The sequence below is a fragment of the Candoia aspera genome, chromosome 1, assembly GCF_035149785.1.
Source record: "Candoia aspera isolate rCanAsp1 chromosome 1, rCanAsp1.hap2, whole genome shotgun sequence".
Lineage (NCBI taxonomy): Eukaryota > Metazoa > Chordata > Lepidosauria > Squamata > Boidae > Candoia > Candoia aspera.
In genome coordinates this window covers 166,247,569-166,269,491 of record NC_086153.1, presented here as the reverse complement: position 1 = coordinate 166,269,491, position 21,923 = coordinate 166,247,569, and the positions used below count along the sequence as shown (strand labels likewise).

Genomic DNA, 21,923 nt, shown 5'->3' with positions numbered 1-21,923 from the left:
AAGTTAGATGATGACAAGCCCTCCAAGGTCCTATGTCGTATCTATGGCACTGGATGTGTGGATTGTGCCAGCCCTGCTCTCTCCTCTTCTAGCTGCAGTTCTGGAGAATTCAGTTTGCTCAACAGCACACAACTGAAGCAGGAGAAAGCTAGGCCCTGGGAGAAGCATGCAGTTGTCGTGACAAAGTGTGGGGTTGCGTATATGCATTTTCATTCTGCTGATATATACCCCCGAAAGTTCTATAACCCAGAATTCAATCATGAATGAATGAATGAACTGATGAGACATGTAGTTGCAGAACAGTGGGTGTCAACCTGACTCAGCTGTACTTACCAGCTGTAGGCAAATTCTAAAGATGGAAGACATAGTCGTAGAGGTTGATTGAGAATCCAACCTATCAAGTAATCTGACTGAGTACATCTAATAATAGTACACCAGATTGGGATTCTGTATCTGTATCTCATTACTCAAGCAATTCCCTGCCTGTACAGAGGAGCTTCAGGATGATGTTAATCTATTACTACTATTCACAAGAACTCATTATTTTGGTGGATTTCAGCACCCCTCCTCTGGAGCAGCTTAGTATTTCATAACTTCCATGGCACTCGTAAGTCTAGTTCAATTCATGACAAAGCGTAGAGTGGATCTGACATTATTTTGTAGAAAACATGGCTATTCTTGAAAGGCAGGATGGTGGTGAGTGATAGTTTTACATTTTTATGTCATTTGCATAAAAGATGACCCAGAATGAAACAAGTGATGTAAAAATGTCAAATACAGAATTACACAAATGTCATCAACTACATCAATTGTCTGTGCTGCTTTTGGAAACAATGGACTTTGTCTGTTATTTGTGGTGAAGTCCAAAGTAAAATTTTGTCTGTTGCACCCAAGTCAACTGAAAGGCGGTCCAGAGAATTGAGGCTTCAAATGTATTATAGTTTCACAAATGATCTGCTTGCAAAGTTCACTGCAATGTTTAAGTGAAAGCATACTGACAAATCAAACTAAGAACAGTGCTGAGCTTTTCAGAACTTTATTATTTTATACTATGTCTGCTCAGCACTAAGATAAATAAATTTTATTTGTTTACAAACAGAAAACTCCATGATACTTTTAAATAAGTACCAGAAATTACGAATTAAGTGTTACAGTATTTACTGTAGTGATTAAGTTACTCATGTTCAAGGAGTTGTTGCTTCAGAAAACAGTAAGTAAAGAGATGTACTGTCCATAACTAGGAAGTGAGATGCTCCCTTTATTCACTGTACTGCAGAATATAAATATCTTCAATATGCAATGCCTTATCAGGATATGCCAATCATAATATCCTAATATGCTTGTGCGTCCTGAATTACTCCTCAACAGCTCTTGAATGCTGCAGTTGCAACTGCTCATATCTATTCTCATGAGTCTTGTAACTTGATTAGTTATCAGAAAGGCAAAGGGAAAATCCTATTCACATCAAACTTATATTTGGAAAAAACAAATCTGCATGTTTTTGTTTACAACACATATATCAAAAACTGCTCATTCTGCAGTTGTAAACTTAAGGAACTAAGATCTGCAACTAAGTGATCAGCATCCAACCATTATTTTACAATGAACGTTCTGAATATTAATAGAAAAGTGAAACCTGTATGTGGTCGTTAAAACTACCACACACCAAATGACAGACAGACATAAAAGCAAGAGGGGAGAAGAAAAGCAACAGAACAGCATTTCAGAGAACAAACCATGATGAGGGATTAGGGATATTAACCATGTATCTGACTAGATTGGCAACTGAAATTTAACATCTACTTGGGCTTGTTTTGCTAAGGTCACTATTTCAGAAAGTTTCACAACCTGGAAGACAAAACAGAAATTACCATGAGATATTCTTTTCAGAAAAACTTGAGGTAACATAATTCTACATGCAATTCAACAATACAGGTGAACTTGTATTAGTTGTAAGCCCACTTTTCAACAGAGCTCAAGTTATTGTATGTCAGATAGCCATGAAGTGCCCCTTTTAGGTACGTGCCTACACAGATTCAGTAAGGTAGTGGCATCAAAGAGATTGGCAAATTTGGACAGGTTAGGCCAGTGTATCTCAGGTGTATCAAGAATGTATGATGTGTCATCTTCAGCTAAGTGGCTTCCCTGTGGTTTTCTGAGACATGTATGGAGTCAGAGCTCAAGTTATATTTCTTATAATCAGAGATGCCTGCTTCAACATTATAGCATCCACCTGTTCTTCCTCTCTCTCCAAATCTCATTTCTATTCACTGTCTTATCCTCACTGGTTTCACTCCTCAGTTGTTTTTACAGTTCCACACAAATCATTCTGAAAGTCATGATGCTGTAGTTGGCTTTCTGATCTACACCAAAAAAGTCTAAAGATTTTGATGTTCTAATATTAACTGGTGAGTGGTCATCAGGGCATTGACACCTAAGAGTGATGCTCCAGCACAAAACGAACTCTGGGAGCTTTATACAATTGAGAAGATTAAGGAGTAATATATACCACCCAGGCTTGAATACATTTAGACAAATTCTACTGCAATCTGAATTTCTGTATTTAAGAGCATGAAATTTTGTCCCTACAGCATAATTAGTAATCAGTTGTAACAACTGTTGAGAGTACCCTGTGGTAAGAACCACTGGCAAAAATATGTGAAAACTTTTTCACTCACCATTTTAGCAGCTTCATCCAAGTCATCACAAGCAAGTATTTTCAGACCACTGTCTGTTATTAAAGCTTTGGCATCATCAACTCGTGTACCTGCATAATTATATGGTTGTTTCAGGATTAAAATATTACTTCTCTCAATTGAATAATGTGCAATATTCATACCACAGAGTGGTCTCTTTTGGAGTGGCTTTCATGCCATTCCTTCCTTCCCACTGATTTTTCCCATGATTTATGGGTCTCTAAGGGGTTAGGAGTTGACTCTAATGTCAAAGCTCTGTCAAGTGCAGATTTCTGAATTAAATTGCTTTATTATCATTCCAGCCCGGTTTCTAGGTACAGGCCAATACCCAACAGCTTGATTGAGCACAAAGCTCGTACCTGTTTACAAACAGAAACAGGCTCAAGCCTAGTAGAACAGTTGATAATTCCCAACAGAAATCTTGGTTCAGTATATCCTTCTTTGCTCTTCTGGCAAAAAAATATTGAATAAGACAATATGATACTATAGTACAAAGATATTTACAATACCGAACAATCTCCTGCATACCAGAACTGAGTGTGCCCACACCTCACCCCGCCCTAGTAAATATAACCAGATCTACTTGGCAACTGTTCTTTTCAAGCAAGGATATTGGGGTGGGTGGGGGGTGGGGGGGTGGACTGCCCATGGATACTGCAAGTGGTAGAAGCTAAAGCAATTGCTCCAGGTCTATATAGGTTTTTAACATGAATTTTGTTTTTTAAATAGGTGTTAAGATCGTTGTTTTTTTACTGTCAATGGATGGATAAAAAAACAAAGAGCAGTTCTGGATTCATGGGCATAGTTTCGGATTCAGCTATATTTGGAACACTCACCTTGTAACCGTACAACAATAGGTATTTTTAGATCCAAATCTTTTACTGCCATAATTATCCCTTGGGCTATCACATCACACCGCATAATGCCACCAAAAATATTTACTAGAATAGCCTGAACCTGTGTAAATAAGCAATACATATTACCATAAGTTGAAGAACTATTGAAAGTACAGATTCTCTAAGCTTTTCCGATTCATATGAAAATGATTGTTTTAATCAATTAATTTTTGGAACATAAGCAATTAAATGACTCTCTGTAGAAAATCCACACATATCTATCATTCACACTGGCAGGAGTGGGTCAATTTCTATGTAATGGAGCAGACTTAAAAGATTCAACTTGATTCTTTTTTAAAATCATTATTTATTTGGACTCCTCCTCCTTAAAGCAAGGTGGCTATCCAGACTCAGGGAAGTTGAGGAGGGGGTCATAATCCTGCAAGCCTTTTATTCTGATTTAGAGAGTAAATCTTACAATTATACATGAAATGCTATTTCCATATTCACGTTTAGATGTGCACGCTCATCCCAGTACTTAAACACATGAAAAAATATTCAAAGACCTAGCAAGCAATTATCAATCCAGGAAAACACATCTAGGACCCAGACTAGCTCCATATACTTCTTGCAAAAAGAAGTTGGCACTTTTATTATTGCCTCCTCACTGCTCCTAGAATTGGGAGACTGCAAATATTAGCTAGGCATTTTCATCTTCAACAGTGAGGTCTGGCATATGCAAGAAATAAATACTATAGGTAGGCAACTAGAAAAGGAAGAAAATAATGTTTAGTGCCTTAATGGATGAAGCAAGGATATGAATCTTCCTAGGAAAAATCTGTAGATATTCAAACTTAAAAATAAACTATGCAACAGAAAAGCTGAGATTGAAGGTAAAGTGAGATTGGGAATTTAAAAGCATGAGTTATCTTAAAAGTTGGCTCGCCAAAAATATGTAATATTGATAAAGACAAAGCTCTGTTGAAAGAAGTTTTAAATCTTAACGAAGTGCAGTGATCAGTGAAACTGTTCACTGAAACAGTGAAATTTTTGTCTAGAAAAATAGCTACACACACACACACAGCAGAAAAGTATTAGTACATTGCTCGTTTCTAAGACAGATAATTATCACACATTTTGGAAATACAATTTGTTAGCAAAATACATGCCTATATTTTGACAACATTGAGAGATATTTAGAGGATAACTGTATAATATTCAGCAATCTTAAAATGAAGACACTGCAACCTTTTCAGGTAAGTATATTAAAATCATCCCCCATAGTTTTTGATAATCTATTAACAGATTAAATGGGTGCCATTGTGTTATTACTATATTATTGTTGTTCGTTATTTTTTATTCTTGTTCTGTTGGTTTTTAATCTTGTGTTTACTGCTCACAGTTATCTATAAAAATTGATATATCAAATGGACACACACTAGATAACGTCCAGTGCTAAAAATTAGAAAGTATTGGATAATTACCCTATGGCAACTAGTGAAGCAATAGAGGATTTTTAAAAACCCTAAATTGAGTGAACAGTAAAACCCAGCGTGCTTGGAGGGATCAAATGGCCTATCTGTTCTCCAAAATACAAAGTGCATTTTAATAAACATGCAAAGCAGGTGGCAGAATGTAAAGGAAAAGCTACCCATATAATATTGTTTGCAGCCTATATTTCTATAGAAATACTTCTGTTTTACATAATTGTGTGTATAAACTGCCACACAATACACATTTCTGAGTTCTCTTCTGAGTAGAAAAGCAGATATAAATTGAAAGACTGTTTCAAAGAATGAAAATCAGAATCCATGAGGGCTGAGTAAAAGCTGAGTTGCTTATTGACTGCAATGCCAAAAAAGCTCTTGGAGGAGCCCCCTGGAACTGTGACAATGCATTAATGTGGGGCTGCAGCAGAAGGAAGTATTCCAGAAAATCAGGCAGCAGACTCTTAGGCAAGCAACAGACCATGCTATTCAGAAGGGCTCCTCTCCTGCAGAGAGAGATTCATGGGACTAATCACAGCTTGTTGTAAGCATTTGGGTGATTTTATAGGATACGATGTGGCTGTATGGGCATCTATTTAGTTTTAGAAAGAGCAGGTAGCAGAGGCTACAAGAAACCTATGAAAGCTAAGCAGATCTAGCTTTAGTCAGTCATTGAATGGGAAGCTGCCAGGGAGCCAGATGTATGCATTATAATGTCCCATTGTAGAAAATGGTAGAAAAAATAATTTTACTTGCATTAGCCAAAGGTCTTGGCAAAACAAGGACACAAAGAACCCTAAACATTTTCAAAATGGACTTCTTCATGCACGTGGGCAAATAGTGAACGCCTTACAAATATTCAACTTAAGCTTTCAACAATGAATAAACAGTAGTATGATTTTTCTGCACAAGACTATAAGCCTGTGAATACTGATTAGTGAGACAACACACTTTGAGGCTTGTTTCTGAATAAATGTATGTGAGATTGTGCTATCTATTAAGTAATCAATAGGTAACTTGATTGAAAAAAGTCCTTGTTTATGATACACGTGGCATTTGGGACCTTCAGCTCAGAAAGAGTTTTAAAGAAAAACAATGAGATAAATCAAGGATTCCAAACAGCAACTCTGTTCATACCTTTTTATCTGAAGTTATAAGTTTAAAGGCCTCAGTTACTTGTTGCACTGTAGCACCACCTCCAACATCAAGAAAATTTGCTGGAGTGCCTCCATGGAGTTTAATTATATCCATTGTAGCCATTGCAAGCCCAGCTCCATTCACTGTGAGTGTGCGGGGTGGGGAGAGAGAAAGACAGAAAAAAGGTGAGGGTAAAAAAGAATCACAGCAATCTAAAGCATCAGCGTTTTGAGCTTCCTCTGTTGGACAAGCAAAACATACCCAGACATCCAATGCTTCCATCTAGTCCTATGTAACTGAGATCTGCCTTTGCTGCATCCCTGTCTCTCTCATCTTCCTGGGTCCAGTCCTGCAGGTCGAAGATTTTCTGCTGACGATAAGCCGAATTGCTATCAAAATTTATCTTTGCGTCCATACACATCACTTGGAAGACAAACAAATTGTGTTTAGACCCCTTAGCACTAAAACTAAAACTTAAACTTCTCCTAAAAAAATAAGTTCTGGAAGTTAGATGTGATGTCACACTTTTTTTTTCCCCATTAAATGCAGTTCTGCAAAATGACAGAAAACTGCATTCTTTGTGACCTAATATATGAGTCAGTGTAACATGTCTGCCTTCCACTTTGTAGGTACCTGTTCTTCTCAGTTTTTGTGTTTGTTTATAACTTAAAAAAAAACTGGGCAAACTTGTGGCAAGATTCCAGCCACCCTCCTCCTTCACTATCCCATAATACTTCTGGGACCCAAGTAGGCTAACTTCTAAACGACTGAATTCAAAGAATCATGAAATTAGAAAGGCATCAATTCAAGAAACTCTTCTGCTAGAGCATCACTAATAGATGGCCATCAATCCTGTGCTTTCCAGTATCTAGATCTAGAATCCATCATTTTCTGAGGCAGTTTGTTTCACCAACAAATAGCCTGTATTATCAGGTTATCCTCCTAAGGTTTAGTCCAGCAATGAGAATGGGGAACCAGGGCATCTCGAGAAGGCATTGAACTACACCCACTACCACTTTAATAAGCATGGAATAAGGTGAGGAGCCATTGTGGGTCAGCAACCTCTGTTCAGGTTCAGAAGTTTACAAATTGTAAGAGGAATTTTACCTAAATCCTCCCCCTTTTTTTGGAGTTAACTAAACTCACTAGTTCCAGTTCTATTCTTTGGAGCAACAGAAAAGAAATCGGCCCCATCATCTGTGACAGCCTTCAATATTTGAAGATGGCTGTCATGTCACTTCTTCATTGTCCTTTCTCCAGACTAAACATACTAACTCCTTCAACCTTTCCTCTTAGGATTTGGTTTCCAAGCACCTCATCACCTTTCTGTGGATACATTCCAGTTTGTCAACATCCTGCTTAAACTGTGGTGCCCACAACTGAACACAGAATTCCAGATGAGGTCTGACCAAAGCAGAATAAAGTAATAAAGTGACAATTACTTCTTGTGAACTGGGCACTATACTTCCTGTCTATTTAGCTGCTGTATAATGCTGTTGATCTGTATTTAGTTTTGGTTTATAACTCTAGAACCATTCTGCATTTCTGCAGACTCCCATCCTTATAGTGCTGTATCTTTTCTATTTCTTTATTCAAAACTGATATAAAGTTAGTAAACACTTGTCCAGAATAGAACTATGATGATCTCACTCTTCACTTCTTCCAAATAGACCAGACTGAGGAGCATTCTTTGAATACAGTCCATCAAACAATTACAACAGATAAATATCCCCATAAGATAGTATAATCTTCCCTACATTTTACCAATTTGCCAACAAGAGTATAATGAAAGCCTTGCCAAAATCAAAATATACTACATCATAGGACTCCTATGTTGTACAAAGAAAAGGAGGCAGGACTAATTTGACATGATTTGGTTTTAAAGATTCCACAAAAGATTCCTCTTGTGATTAGCATTTTTTTAAACAACTGTTCACAGACCTACAAGGCTTGGACTTCATGCTGTATCATGTTTGATCTGATGATAGTTTGTTGAAGAAACCATAGGCTGAGGCACATACAATGCTAAGCTATGGTTTACATTTAACAGCAGCTGCAGTAAATTGGTCCCATCACATTCTAGAAGACTAATGATATACAGCATTTTACAAGAGAACCATTGTAAAGACCGAACAGCAATATGGATATAAAGATTGCCCTTCCATCATACCATGATATCCTGAGTAAATTTTAATTGTTCATAATTTCCTTTTTAGTGAAACCATAACTTGGATACTGAAACTTAAGATTTTTACATGTCATCATATCAAAGAAGTCCATGAGAAAGTACTTTACCAATCCCTGTTGAATCTTCAACCATTGGATTTATTTCTACCATAGTAGCATCAAATTTAATGAAGAGGTTGTATATCTTAATCATATTATCAGCTGCTTCATCTACCAAATTAACAGGAAATCCCATTTTCTGGGCTAGCTAAAAAAGAAAATAAAAAGGGAAGACAGTAACAAACCAAAGACTGGATTATTTTACATTATATTACAAATGAATATGCATAGCATACATCTGGGACACTCAGTAGTAAGTGGCATCTGCAGTGAGGGGATGAGCTATATTGCTAAGATTCCCAGGCTACATTTTAAACACTTTGGAAAAAACCCTGTTGAAAGCAATATATTCATATGTAAAACATGAAGCCCTCCCCTCTGTAAATTTGCACTGTGATCATCATTGAATATCTAGTCATTCCTTTTGGGAAAAACAAAATGAGAAATCCACTTGTAGTATTGTTGTGATTGAGCAGTTGTGTATCAAAACAAAGATAAACTAACATTTTTGTCTTTGTTCCCAACTCAATTCTTATTTTTTTAAAACTGAAATTGTTATGAGTTTCTATACATTTAAAAAGTTCTGCCAATGCATGCAAATCCTCCATTTTATATAAATAAATGAATGAATGAATGAATGAATGAATGTATGTATGTATGTTGAGAGCCTGTGAATTATGACAGCAATACACCTGCCAGTTAACATAGACAACATTGAGGTAGACGGACTGAAGACCTGGTTCTCTGGCACTTATTGAACTTACAAAAATGATGATGCTACTAAAAACATTTAATATATTATTAAAATTCCTGTACTGCATTTCTGTTGTGGAACAGGATGTTACGTAACAAAGCACACATGCCAAACAAAATAGGCACATACACTGTATCAATATATTCTACAGGGACAAATTACAATTATCTATACTGCAGCTTCCTTTCCCTAGAAACATTTCCCTGGGCACCCATCCAATATATTTTTATCAGTTCAACAGGTTATACCACTCAGCTGTACAGGTGCTGCCACTGAGGAAGGAGGGCACCTTTCATTACCCTGATAGCTTGTTCTTTTTTAATGCCTTCTACAATGTCAATTGGTTCCTTTGCAATTGCATCAGGATTCTCGGCAGCCACATCTTCAATATTGACACCTCCCTGCGAACTGCCAATGAGGACAGGCCCCTGAAAAGAGGAAACGTTTCAGCAGATTAGTACTGTATTAATACAGTTTAAAACCAAAAACCATGTTCGTTCATACTCTGTTTAGGCCCTGGGTGGAACAGAGGCTTTCTAATAGGCTTCTAGAAAACTGAGCCATGTATCAGCTATATGGCAACTAATAAGGCTGAATGCTTGTGACTAAGTGAAAGATAAGTAATCAATAAAAGTTTATTAACATAAATGAGATAGACACATAATTTTAAGTTTTGAAAAGTATTCCAGCCTTCTTTGTCAAAACCCGTGATAGAAATCCTGTATGAAAAAAACACATCATTTATGGATTTCTTTATATAAGTAGGCTGTCAAAGAAAGTAATGGTCTGGTACCATCTGGTACCATCTTGTAGTACCCTACATAAAGATAAGAATTCCAAACAGCTTTCAAAGTTTTCATTTTATTGAAAAATGTTTTAATCCAAGCCAGGGGACAATGCAATATTTTCTATCCACATTTTCCCAAATACCCAGCCAGCCCTCAAATTCTTCACCAGCCATAACCCAAAAGCGGCAAGCAAGCTATCACTTTTTCTATATTATATTAATTATATACTATAAAATTATATTAAAGAAAACTGGAAATTATATGATTGATTTTAGAACAAGATTTTTATATAGCAAAATCCTATTTCCACAGGGTAACTGGGCAGGGGGTGTCTATATTAATGATGTGTAATGATGGCATTATGCAAACAATGCAAATTTTATCATTTGCATAAATTTGTATAATGGCATTCTCTTGTGGACAGACTGATGCTTCACATTCAGTGCTGTGTGCTGTTCAAAAAATAGGCATGATATTTCATTACCAAATCTTATATTCCCACAAATTATATTGGGTTGGCTTTGTATAAGATAATAACTGCCAGGACACTTTATGCTTTTCATTGGAAATCATGTATTATTCCCTCTATAAAGAATGGCAAATTAAGTTGGGGTGTATGCATAACCTTGTATTTGAATAATCTCATATCTGAAAAACAAATGTGATAACAGAATTGAATTCAACTTGGAAACCATTCATAGATTGTAAATTATGAATGCAAGGATTATGGATATGCACATAAGGGCTTCTGCCATATCCAAAGTTTGGGCTTCTCTTCACATAAGACTTTAACATCTAAGCTTTTTTGATTTGCTAAAAAAGGACACACTTCTTACATTAGATTTTTTTTGTAATTCTTCACTTTGATTTATGATTCATATTATACTGGCTGTTGTAGTTAATTACTGCTTTTTGATTTTGATAATGTTCTGAAGTTCTAAATTGATACATGATACTTTTATGCAGCTTGATACATGAAACTTTTTATATGCAGTTGCTTTGGTATTTTTATTCAATAATATAATGCTTATGACTCCCTTTTCTATTTTTTCCTTATCTAGTAAAGTAAAATTTAAAAATAGAGAAAAATACAATTATAACAACAACAAAAAAGGCATATTTCCTTTTATTTCCCAACTGAAATATTCCAGAGTAATTCTTGAATACTTAGGAGGATACAAAGGGATGGCAAAGACCAGAGTTAGGTTAGCAAGAGTCTTGCTATACATATTAAATACAGAGCCTGAGAAAGACATTTAGTGTAATGCAGCATTTAACTTATTGGACTTAGCCCAAGGAGATGCAGGTTTGGGTCCCCATTCCACCTGGAGCTCACTGAATGACACTGAGCCAGGCATTTATTCTAACAGGGTTGCTGTTCTAGGGTAAAATTAGGAGAAACTTCATGTAAACCATGCTGAGCTCTTAGTGAAAAGGTGCCTAGACAGACAGAGAGAGAGACATTCTGAAGTATTTCAGGGAAGCATCTGCTACCCTCTTTGCAGCAATCTCCAGAGTATTCCCCAGTTAAATATGTTCAAATAAGAAGCAATTTGAGAATCTTCTAAAGGCATTTTGCAAGGAAGAAAAACACCCCAAAATGAAGTCCAGCTCTAATCTTAACTTTACTTTAATAAGCACTTCTTCTATAACTAGGCATCTTATAGATTCACGACATACTTAATGTTACATATATGTAATTAAATGTTAAACTGCATCATCATATGTTAAATATAATTGAAGCTGTTTAATAAAAGAATGTTTGCCAGCAATCCCCTGCAGAATGAGAATGGAAGCATTATACACTTGCTTCCCATGACAAACTACCAGTAGGATGAGTTTTTGTCTCAAACAAGAACAATGTACTTGACAGATGTACTTGCCTGAAATGACCGTTCCATGGTTATGGCAAAATAGTACTCTCTCCTGGGATATCTACGTTCACAGATAAATACTTGATTGCATATCCTGCCCTTTTCCCCTGTTTGCTTTGTATACAACTTTTTCCCAATCATTTTTGAGGATATCTCTCTTGCTTCTTCAGGACTAAAAAAAAAAAGTATTAAAGATAGAGGAAAATAGAAATACCATATTTTTAAAAATGTTATTCTACTACGTTTGGATGGAGAATGAGGCTGCTGGAGCTAGATGTAAACTTTAATTATTGGGGTCAGAGAGCCTCTTAAAGCCAGTTACTGAGGAACGCGAGTGAAAAGATCTGCTCAAGTTCCCCCTGTAGGCATCCCATAGGCATTATCTGGCCAAATGGGTACCAAATGTAGGACTAGATAGGCCAGATCCAGCATTATTTTTCTTACAGCCAATGTTTCAAATAATAAACATTATGAGAATACTCAAGCAAATGTCTGTATGTAGTATATATGTAAGATCTAAAGTGGCGTTCTTCCATTGCTTCAACTTACGAAAACACTATTTTCACTCCTCCTTTAAGGCCACCTTCAAATGTTCCTTTTCCCCTGCCACCTGCTAAAACCTGTGCCTTTACCACAAGATCCTTTGCACCTGGAATAAAAAGGGGTAGACAAGAGCTGTCTTAATTTGAATATTATGTTCAATATTGTATGACTTATTTTAATCTATAGCAATTGTACATTTAGCTTTGAAAATCAATGACAAAATAATGCATTCAGGGACAGAAACACTTCTCCACATAAAAAAATGAAACCAACTTTTTATTCTTGTCAAGTCTCCTTGGTGTCAAGCCAGAAAAACATACAGCTCAAGAAAGATTCTAATAAGATTGTGAACTATTTTCTCAATATGTAACTTTGCTGTTTGTTTTCTAGTTAAAACAGGCCAGAAGTGCGCTAGGAAAGTTGTTAGTGAAAGGGGATTGCTATTGCAAATGCTTCTGTAAGCAGTCAGCTGAGACTTCCAGAAAAGCTCAGAACAGTAGCATGAGGTCACAGGATGTCTGAGCATTAAAAATCAAGAATATTTTAGCTCTTTTGGAGTAAAAATGAAGTGTTAACAAAAAGCTTCCTGCCTTTCCTTTTAATTTCATTCCCAATTATAAAGAAATAATTATTAGTGTTCACATTTGTATGACTGCTTAATCATGAAATAGAGCAAAATAAAGTCCCTAAGCCCGAATTAATCAAACATAATTTTCAGTCACTCTCTTTCAGCCCAACCCACCTCACAGGGTTGCTGTTGTGGGGAAAATAGGAGAAGGCAGGAGTATTAGGTATGTTCACTGCCTTGAGTCACATATAAAATAGGTGGGATAAAAAGCTAATGATAAGAACAACAACAGTTTAACTGGAAAGAAGCTCAATCATAAAAACTGTTAGGCAGAGACAGCTGCTATTACAAAGCTGCAGCACTTCTTCCAATGGAGTTTTTTCATCAGCTGACTACATAATAAAGGATAAAATATAATTTTTAGTAGCATTTACCTGATTAGTGAAATTTATAATAGTTTCCTCCCAACATCTACCAGAATAGCTAAGCAATGCTTTCCAATTTCGTGGTTCATATAGATAGACTCCTTCAGTGGGGGTTAAAATAAATACATATTTTTAAAATGGTCAAAATCTCACATGATTTTGGTATTTGAAGAATGAGAACAGGGTATTACATGAAAAAAACCAGTAATTTTATTGCATATATTCTCTTTAGTCATATACCTATTTTTTTTGCAATGTTGTAAGCTTCCTCTGGTGTCTTTGCAACCAATCCATATGGAACAGAAATGCCAGCTTCTTTCAATAAATCCATACTCAGGTACTCATGCAGTGATAAGTTCCTTCGTTGCTGAACTTGAAATACATATCTATTAAATAAACCAGGATTTCCACCTAGAATCTATGGAGATTAGAACATAACTTTCAATTGAACAAAATTTTAATTAATCATTTAACATTATTCCTTCAAACAAACAGCATGACCATTGCAGAAGTATATAATTATCAACTGAACCAAAATGAAATACTTCACCGTTACTGAAAAGGTAGTAACAAGATATTTCCATGAATGTATTTGTTTTGAAATGTATCAATATCTGATTAAACATTATTCTAAAAGCTTTAAAGTAAGGCTTCTGGGTGAGGTTCTATGGCAGACTAGATGTCCCCAAAGTAGCGGAGATGGCACAACAATAGTGAATGGTGGCCAGTGGTGATTTCTCACTGGCAAAAGTCTTTCTGGATAAAGGAGAGACTGGGATAAAGGAGTGCCTCGCCCAACTGTGCCCCGGACAGCTGCTCATGGGGAGATTGTGGGATGGAAGTCTTGCGGTTTTCTCATGAGTAGAGAGGCTGGGGGTCAAGGGAGAAACTGCTCACTTGCACTCACAGTGCACAGCCTTTTAAAGGACACAAAGTTCAACCAAGAGAGCCAGTTTGGTGTTGTGGTTAAGGCACTGGGCTAGAAACTGGGAGGCTGTGAGTTCTAGGCCTGCCTTAGGCACAAAGCCAACTGGGTGACCTTGGGCCAATCACTCCATCTTAGCCCTAGGAAGAAGGCAAGGGCAAACCACTTCCAAAAAACCTTGCCAAGAAAACTGCAGGGACTGGTCCAGACAGTCACCAGGAATCAACAATGACTTGAAGGCACCTGCCCCCCCAAAATATGATCCAAACAAAAACATGCAGCAACTGCATATAAACAAAGGTCAGGGTAGAGGCACACACACATCTTAAACCCCAAATGCATAAGGCCCAACAAAACTGTAACCAAGCAGACCAAATGCCATAATGGAAGGCATTCTTGATACAAGCTCTCCAAACGACTCCCTGGTGCATGCTGTACCCTCAAGATTTTAGTACTAGATTTTAGTTGATAAGCAGTATCAAGTACTGGAGCAAGTATTATATCCAATAGCCAGATTCTGTAGGTTTTGCTTGTCAGAGTAAGTATGCTGAATCTGTCTTGGTAGCAAAATGAGAGCTCCTTCCAAACAAATGTGATCTTTTTAAAGTTGTAATAGCAAGGATAGCCCTATACTGCATATTGCAATAATCAAATCTCAAGTTTACTAATTCAGAGCATATCCCTGTCCAGGAACAGCTGTAGCTGAAAAGAGGAACTTTGTCCTGGAGGCAATTTGTGTCTCTATGCATGGTTAAACATCACTCCATTTCTTCTGATGACTGCTCCTGAAGGCTGCATAAAGTTTTCAAACAGCATTTGACACAGTATAGAATCCAAACAAGCTTGACGATCATATGACCAAGATATAGCCACCCAATGATCCCCCTCTGATCATAGCTCCATAAATAGGAATGGAACCATTGTAAAATGATGTCCCCAATTTCCAAACCAAAAAAACTGGTCTAGAATAATATTATGGTGAACAGAATCAAAAACCACTGAGAGGTCAAGGAGAATCAACAAGGTTGCATTCCTTGTACCTCTCTTCCTATATAGATTATCCATTGGGTTCCATAACCATGACTGAAACCAGACTGAAACAGAACCAGATAATCTGTTTCTTCCAAGAGCATCTGCAGCTATATAGCCACCACCTTCCAAATTCCCTTAACCTGAAAGGAGATATTTACAGATGAATTACTGTTAAGATACAAAGGAACCAGTGTTAATTTTTTGAGTATACACCACTTACATTCAGCAACTGTTCATCCTTCAAGGATGAAACCTCCCTTTTGACCCATCCAGTTAATCCCCTCCAGCTTGATCAACTCAGCCATGATGGGTAGGAATTGAGTGAGATGCAGTCTAACACAAGCTTCTTATCCATATTCTCAGGCCTCAAGAACTGATAATTCAACATAACCAGACCAGTCAGAACCTTGGACATGCATAAAATGCAACACTGAATATGAAGATGAGTAGTATCTTCTCTAAACTACATTGCAAATGAGTTACAACAATTAACTGTGTTCTAAACCTCTATTTTTAGAAATAGTTTTTAAAAACTCTGTCAGGCAGCTATCAGATGATGCAACAGCGGAAAGAAAGGAATATGCCTATCACATGCCACTCCGCTTACTGGCATGTGATAGGCATATTAATATGCTCTAGCCTTTGCTTGATCATTTTGTGCTATTTCTGCTACCTGTGCTCCAACCATCTTCCATCGTACTTCATTTTCTGTAGATCCTCTGGGAATAAGTGGCTTTCCAGGATCTAAAGAATCAGCAGCCTTCTTTGTGCTACAGATTAAACTCCTATATGCAACCTCAAGGCCTACTGTATATTTGCACCATATATCATACATTCATTTAGAAACACCGCTAGGTTTCACTGAGTTAGTCTGAACATACTGAAAAAAGCTACAAACTATCATAACCACATAAGTCTAACATTGGGAAGATTCAGTCACCAAAATGTTACATATGCAAAATGAATGCAACCGAGTCTCTACAGTGTGCCCTGCTTATTTTCCATGATCAGGTAAAAACCCTGTTGATCTTAAGCTAACTAAAGCCTTCAAAGACTCTAGAATGTAAGATGAGATTTGAACAACACTAACCTTTCTCCTATTTGAAGGAGAGGAAATAATTATACAAGGAAACAGAATACATGTAGATTCCATCTTGATTCAGTACATTCTGTGGCTTCATTTGGACTACTCTAACAAGAAAACATGAAATACAAAATATAAGTCCCCTATATGCTGTAGTAACTTTAAACTGAAACAATAATGTTAGAGCAATGTGTGACTGCTGGAAGAGACTGCATCACCTCTGAAGAAGAGAGAGGGAGGTTCAGAACTTTTAAGAAATATTATTTTCAGTTGGGTTATGAAAAGTAAGGGAAGGCAAAGCCCCTGACATCACCATTCCCTCCAATATTTGAGTCCAGGTTGGCACTGAGACTTAATAATCACCCCCTTTTGGATGAGTTAGCACAACATAATGAATCACAAATTAACTAACCAGATTTTAACCTACCATATTGTGCAACCTTAGCTGGTATAGTTAGTTTACAATTCATGTGTTGTACAAATCCAAAAAATTAGGTTAACTGAGAAAACCACAGTTAGGTTAACCATAGGTGTGTCTTGTAAACACATCCTATCAGTTGCAGAGGGAGAAAAGCAAGTTAAGCCTCTTTTCCCTGTAAATATATGGTTCACATATATCTCCAGTTTTCTGTACTAAATACCATTTTCTACAGTCAAGATCTTTTTAAAACTTGAATTTGTCTTCCAAATTATTGGCTATACTTTGTAGTGCTGTGCCATCTATACACCTGATAAACAAACCTTTACACTATAAATCAACAACCTGCATCAATGGTACCATACCCTTTTAACCTGCAGGACAGCCATTCAGTAACATATAATCAGTTGGCTGGCAGAAAGAGATTGCTGATTTCCTGAGAGAAGTGGGATTGGCTCACTGCTGTTCCTTCTCCTCAATGACTCTGCTCAACCTGTGCTGCCCTGAGCAGAATTGTTGAGAGGGAGGGGTAATTAGGCTTCTCTTCAGTCTTTCAATGACTCCAGTTAAAATTTTTCATTTTTCTAAGTAGAAAACACGCAAGCAGATGGAGTTGGGGAGGGGGCAGGTAAAGATGTGTGAATAGTTTTCAATATGACAGCTAAAATCATGGACTGATCTATTCTTTCAGCCTGGTAATTTATATAATGGTGAACAGAACAGAGCCTAGGACAGATCCTGGGGACATTCAGTGTCAGACTTTTATCCAAGCTGACAGCAATGAGCACACAGAATGGCTTTTTTCTTCTTTCTTTCTCCTGGAAAACCTCTTCTTTTTTAAAAGGTGCCCTGTCTCTCATCCACATAGCCACCTATCCTAAGTGCTCATACACAGGAAACGCAGAACCTTCCTAAAGTGTTCTCAAATCTTTATTAGGTTAGTTTTAATTTATTTTTGCATTATTTTTTCTGTGAATATTTAACATCATACATCTCTAGGTAAATTAAATGTACATTCATTCTCTAAATTAAAGATTTAGATAACATGTTTCATTTAAGCATTCTTCTTAGGTAATTTGTTTGTTATAAGGCACTTATTAAATTTGTATCCTCCCTTTTCTCCTGGAGGTCAAATAGAATTATTCTCACCAGCATTTTCCCCACAGCAACAGCCTTGTGGGACAGGTTGAGCTGAGAGACAATGACTGGCCCGAAAGCTTTCATTGTGCTTCCATGGCTGGATGTGAACATGGGTCTCCCCAGTTCTTGTCCAACATGTTAGCCTACAGGGGAAAAATACTTCGAGTATTTGCTATCATAAACTGCACTGCACATAGAATAAATTGCCCTATTTTCAGCATTAGTGTCAGATATAAATCTGCAACTCAGAAACAACCAACCAAAAAAAAAAAAAAAAGAGAAACTGATGCCAAATGGAGATAAGCCATTAAAAACTAGCCTAATAAAGGCCAGGCAAAAAACAGAAAAAATGTCCTCTGAAATGAAGCCAATCCACAAGCCATGCATACAAAAACAAAACAAAAAACCTCCTAGGATGTAGAAACAAAGAACATGAAGAGAGAGATATATTATATGCAGAAAATGATTTTTTGGAGAGGCTGTAATATTCAATTTGTACATCTAAACTATAACCTGATAGGGACTGTGAAAAACTTTGCATTTTTCCTTGTCTTTGTTTTATATGACAGTTGCTGCTTTGGTTCTGTTAAGTATTTATTCTCTGTTTCTATTTCTTAAATTTGATAACTACAGTAACTTCTAATTTTGCATAGCAGAGTGGTATGTACTGTAACTGTCACTGAAATTTTAAAATATCTTTGCATATTCAAGTTACACAAATTTACTTAGAAAACTTATATGGCTGCCTATCTTATACATGATAATCCTAGGCGACTCACAGTAACAGTCCATAAAAACAGTAAATAAATATAAACTCACAAAATCCTAAAAAAAATCCTAATTCCCACAACAGCACAACTTCCCACCAACTCTGTTTGCTGGGTTCACTTCTATCCTAATCGAATCAGGTGAACAGCCAGGTCTTCAAAGCCCTCAAGAAGGCTAAGAAAGTGGGGCCCTCTGAATCTTGGCGGGAAGGCTGTTCCAAAGGATTGGGGCAGCCTCAGAAAAGTTACACCTTTGAGGTCCCACCAGATAGCAACATTTAAGGGAAGGAAGCTGGAGCTGACTTGGTGGGACAAGCAGATTCCTTCAGGGAGATGTTGTCCTGTAGATAACATGGCCCTATGCCATTCAGGGCTTTAAAGGTCATAACCAGCAACTTGAATTGCACCTAGAAAGAAACTGCCAGCCAATGCAGCTCATGCAACAGTTGCGAAACACAAGCGAATCATGAAACATGTGCTGGACCAGTTGTAACTTCTGGGTGGTCTTCAAGGGCAGCCCCATGTAGAGCATGTCACAGTAATCAACAGAGAGGTGACTAAGGCATGAATGACTGTGAGCAAGGCCCTCCAGTTCAGGACAGGGTACAATTTGTGCACAAGATGAACTTGTGCAAAGGCCCCCTTAGCCACAGCTGCCAGCTACTCCTATTCTTGTTCAGTATTTTCCTTATGACAGACTTGTGAATGCTGACATTAGATACACAAGAGTGGCCTACAGGTCCTTTGTGTTACCTTAGGGTTCTTTGTGACCTTGTGAAGTAGTGTATGCCTTGCTCTTGAGGTGACTCTTGCTGGATGACCACCCCTAGGAAGTGTAATAGTGTTGTATTTTCTCCAGTTGTATAGTACCTGCCTGATTGTGGACTGATGGAGGCCAAAATCTTTAGCAAGAGTTTGGCAGTTCTTTCCAGCCTCCTGAGCATCAACATGAAGGCTGCCTGCATCTCTTTTGGCTGGGGCAAGATTCAGTCCTACAAACCTATGAAGAGCAGACTCCAATGGTGGCAACCAATATGCATGTTTGTTTTATAGGGGACGAGCCCTTAAACCCTGATTGCCATCTCACTCATTAAAACATGATTCAATGTGTCCTTAAGACAGCTGATTATCCTAAGGCTTCACATATCTTTTCCAACAAAGACAGTGAATGTTGGCTTAACTTGTTCAGTAAATACACTGTACACTGTTGCATATAGTTTAACAAGAATCTCCACCTATTAATAGAACCTAGATGAAGCTCTGATCACATTATGAATCACAGTATTGCAGGAATATGAGTAGTTCTAAAGGGACACAAACTTTATCTTCGGGCTGTATACTAAAAAAAAACCACAAGAATACTTAAGTGAAACTTCCACACACAGATTCTTTTCCCCCAACTATCAATAAAGAATGACAGTCAACAGCACAGGAAGATGTTATCACAGAAGTGATAGAAGAGGCTGCTGCTATCAATGCCTTGTTTCTTCTCCTCTCCAAGAGAGCACATGAAATTTCAGTTCTCATGCAATCCTTACTGTAGCTGTTCCACTTGTAAATGGGCAAAAACTGCACCCAGAAGTCATTAAGCCAACCCCTTGGTTTTCGCTTTATAACTCCCAGGGCATACTGAAAGAGCACACCTGCCATGAACTTTCTGAGTGACCTTGTTTTAGGCCAAGTGACCCCAACTCTCCTCACTATCCTTCAGATTGAGACTCACAGCTTGAACTGTCATTGGCAGGATCGCCCCCCACGCCTCATTTCGGCCAGCCCTCTCTGCTTGCATCTGCTTCTCTCCCCGACCCTTGATTTGGAAACCCCCCGAAAGGTGCTGAAATAAGCCAGCGCACCGGCCAGTGGACCTGAACAGGAGCGGGTGAGGGTGGGAAGAATGGCCGGAGCTGCGGCTGCCCTCCATCTGTGTTCTTCCCCTGCAAAGGAGGCAAGGCGGGGGCGGCGGGGAGGCACCTGACCTCCCTCGGGGCGCCTCGGGTCAGGGTGGCTCCTACAGCTGAACTCCAAGAAGTAGCAGGTGGCGGGAGGGTGGGAAGGACGTCCGCATCCCCCATCCACCCGAAGCCCGCCTGCCCACCTCGCTCACCTTGGCAGCGACGTTCAAGCCCGCCTGGCTGCTGCCCCCTTGGCACCCGCTCAGCTGCCTAGCGGCAGCGATGGCCAACCGCGTACAAATCATGGATGCGGCCATGATCAACCTCCTTCCTGCGGGGCCCCTCCGCTCCCGAGAACCGCCCCGCCCGCCAAGCGCCTGCGCAGAAAGACCGGAACTGGGAGCCTCACAGCTGTTCCAAAAGCAGTCCGACCTCTCGGCGGGTTTACCTTTCTTTCCTCTTTAGGGAGGAAGCGGAAACTACCGGGAGAGACTCTTAAGGTGGTCGCCGTAGATTGGCGGCGCGTAAGAAACGGTGAATCCCATGGGCTTTATTTCTGAGTCGCGGGCGTGTTATGCCTGTCCTGAAAGCGCTTAAGTTGGTGGTGTTTTGACACCCCAGCTGCTCCTCCCCTCCTTCAAAGTATCTTAAGTATTTGATGATGTGCCGTCAAGTCGTTTTCGACTCCTAGCGCACAGATAGATTTTCTCCATGATGATCTATCCCTGACTGTTCTTTCAAGTCTCCCAACGGTGCACCCATCGCCACTGTAACTGAGTCCGTGCACCTTGCTGCTGGTCATCCTCTTCTTTTTCCTTCCACCTTTCCCAGCATAGAGTAGCTCCCCTACTTTGGCTTTTCCTGCCTTCTGTCTAAACAGTTTTTATTTTATTAATGATGTTGTGAACGTTTTAACACCCCCCCTTGCAACGAACTAGATGGGATGTAGGAAAAGGGGGACGCCTTGCCAGAAACGATGAAGAGATGCAAGAGGTTAAATGCAGGTATAATAGGCCAGCCACTGTCTATCCCTCCCTTAAAGCGGCCCCAATAAACGGGGTTCCTTTTCCTAGAAGGAGCCGTTGCAGGGAAGAAGAAGCCTTATTGAACGTAATGCGATACCCTGGAGGACTGCGGCTAAAAGGGCTGTCAATTTCACTTTCACTGCGGGGACCGACGCCGACGCCACGAGGGGCCGCCAGGGGCCGCTCTCCCTCCTGCGGCTGCTATTCCGCTGCAGGAGCATGCTCCGCTCTCTCCCGCGACTTCCC

General features: G+C 38.6%; 1 protein-coding gene across 1 annotated transcript; it reads right to left on the bottom strand.

Annotated features, from left to right (window-relative positions):
• Positions 1-1,020: 1,020 nt before the first annotated feature.
• SUCLA2 (succinate-CoA ligase ADP-forming subunit beta) lies at positions 1,021-21,011 on the bottom strand. The gene is made up of 11 exons (XM_063317810.1): positions 20,865-21,011; positions 13,635-13,812; positions 12,408-12,507; positions 11,868-12,030; positions 9,496-9,624; positions 8,452-8,590; positions 6,418-6,579; positions 6,157-6,299; positions 3,533-3,653; positions 2,679-2,767; positions 1,021-1,848 (listed from the first exon to the last, which is right to left on the bottom strand). Exons 1-11 carry the CDS (start codon positions 20,967-20,969, stop codon positions 1,774-1,776), a joined length of 1,404 nt encoding a protein of 467 aa, XP_063173880.1. The 5' UTR covers positions 20,970-21,011; the 3' UTR covers positions 1,021-1,773.
• Between the last annotated feature and the right edge of the window lie 912 nt (positions 21,012-21,923).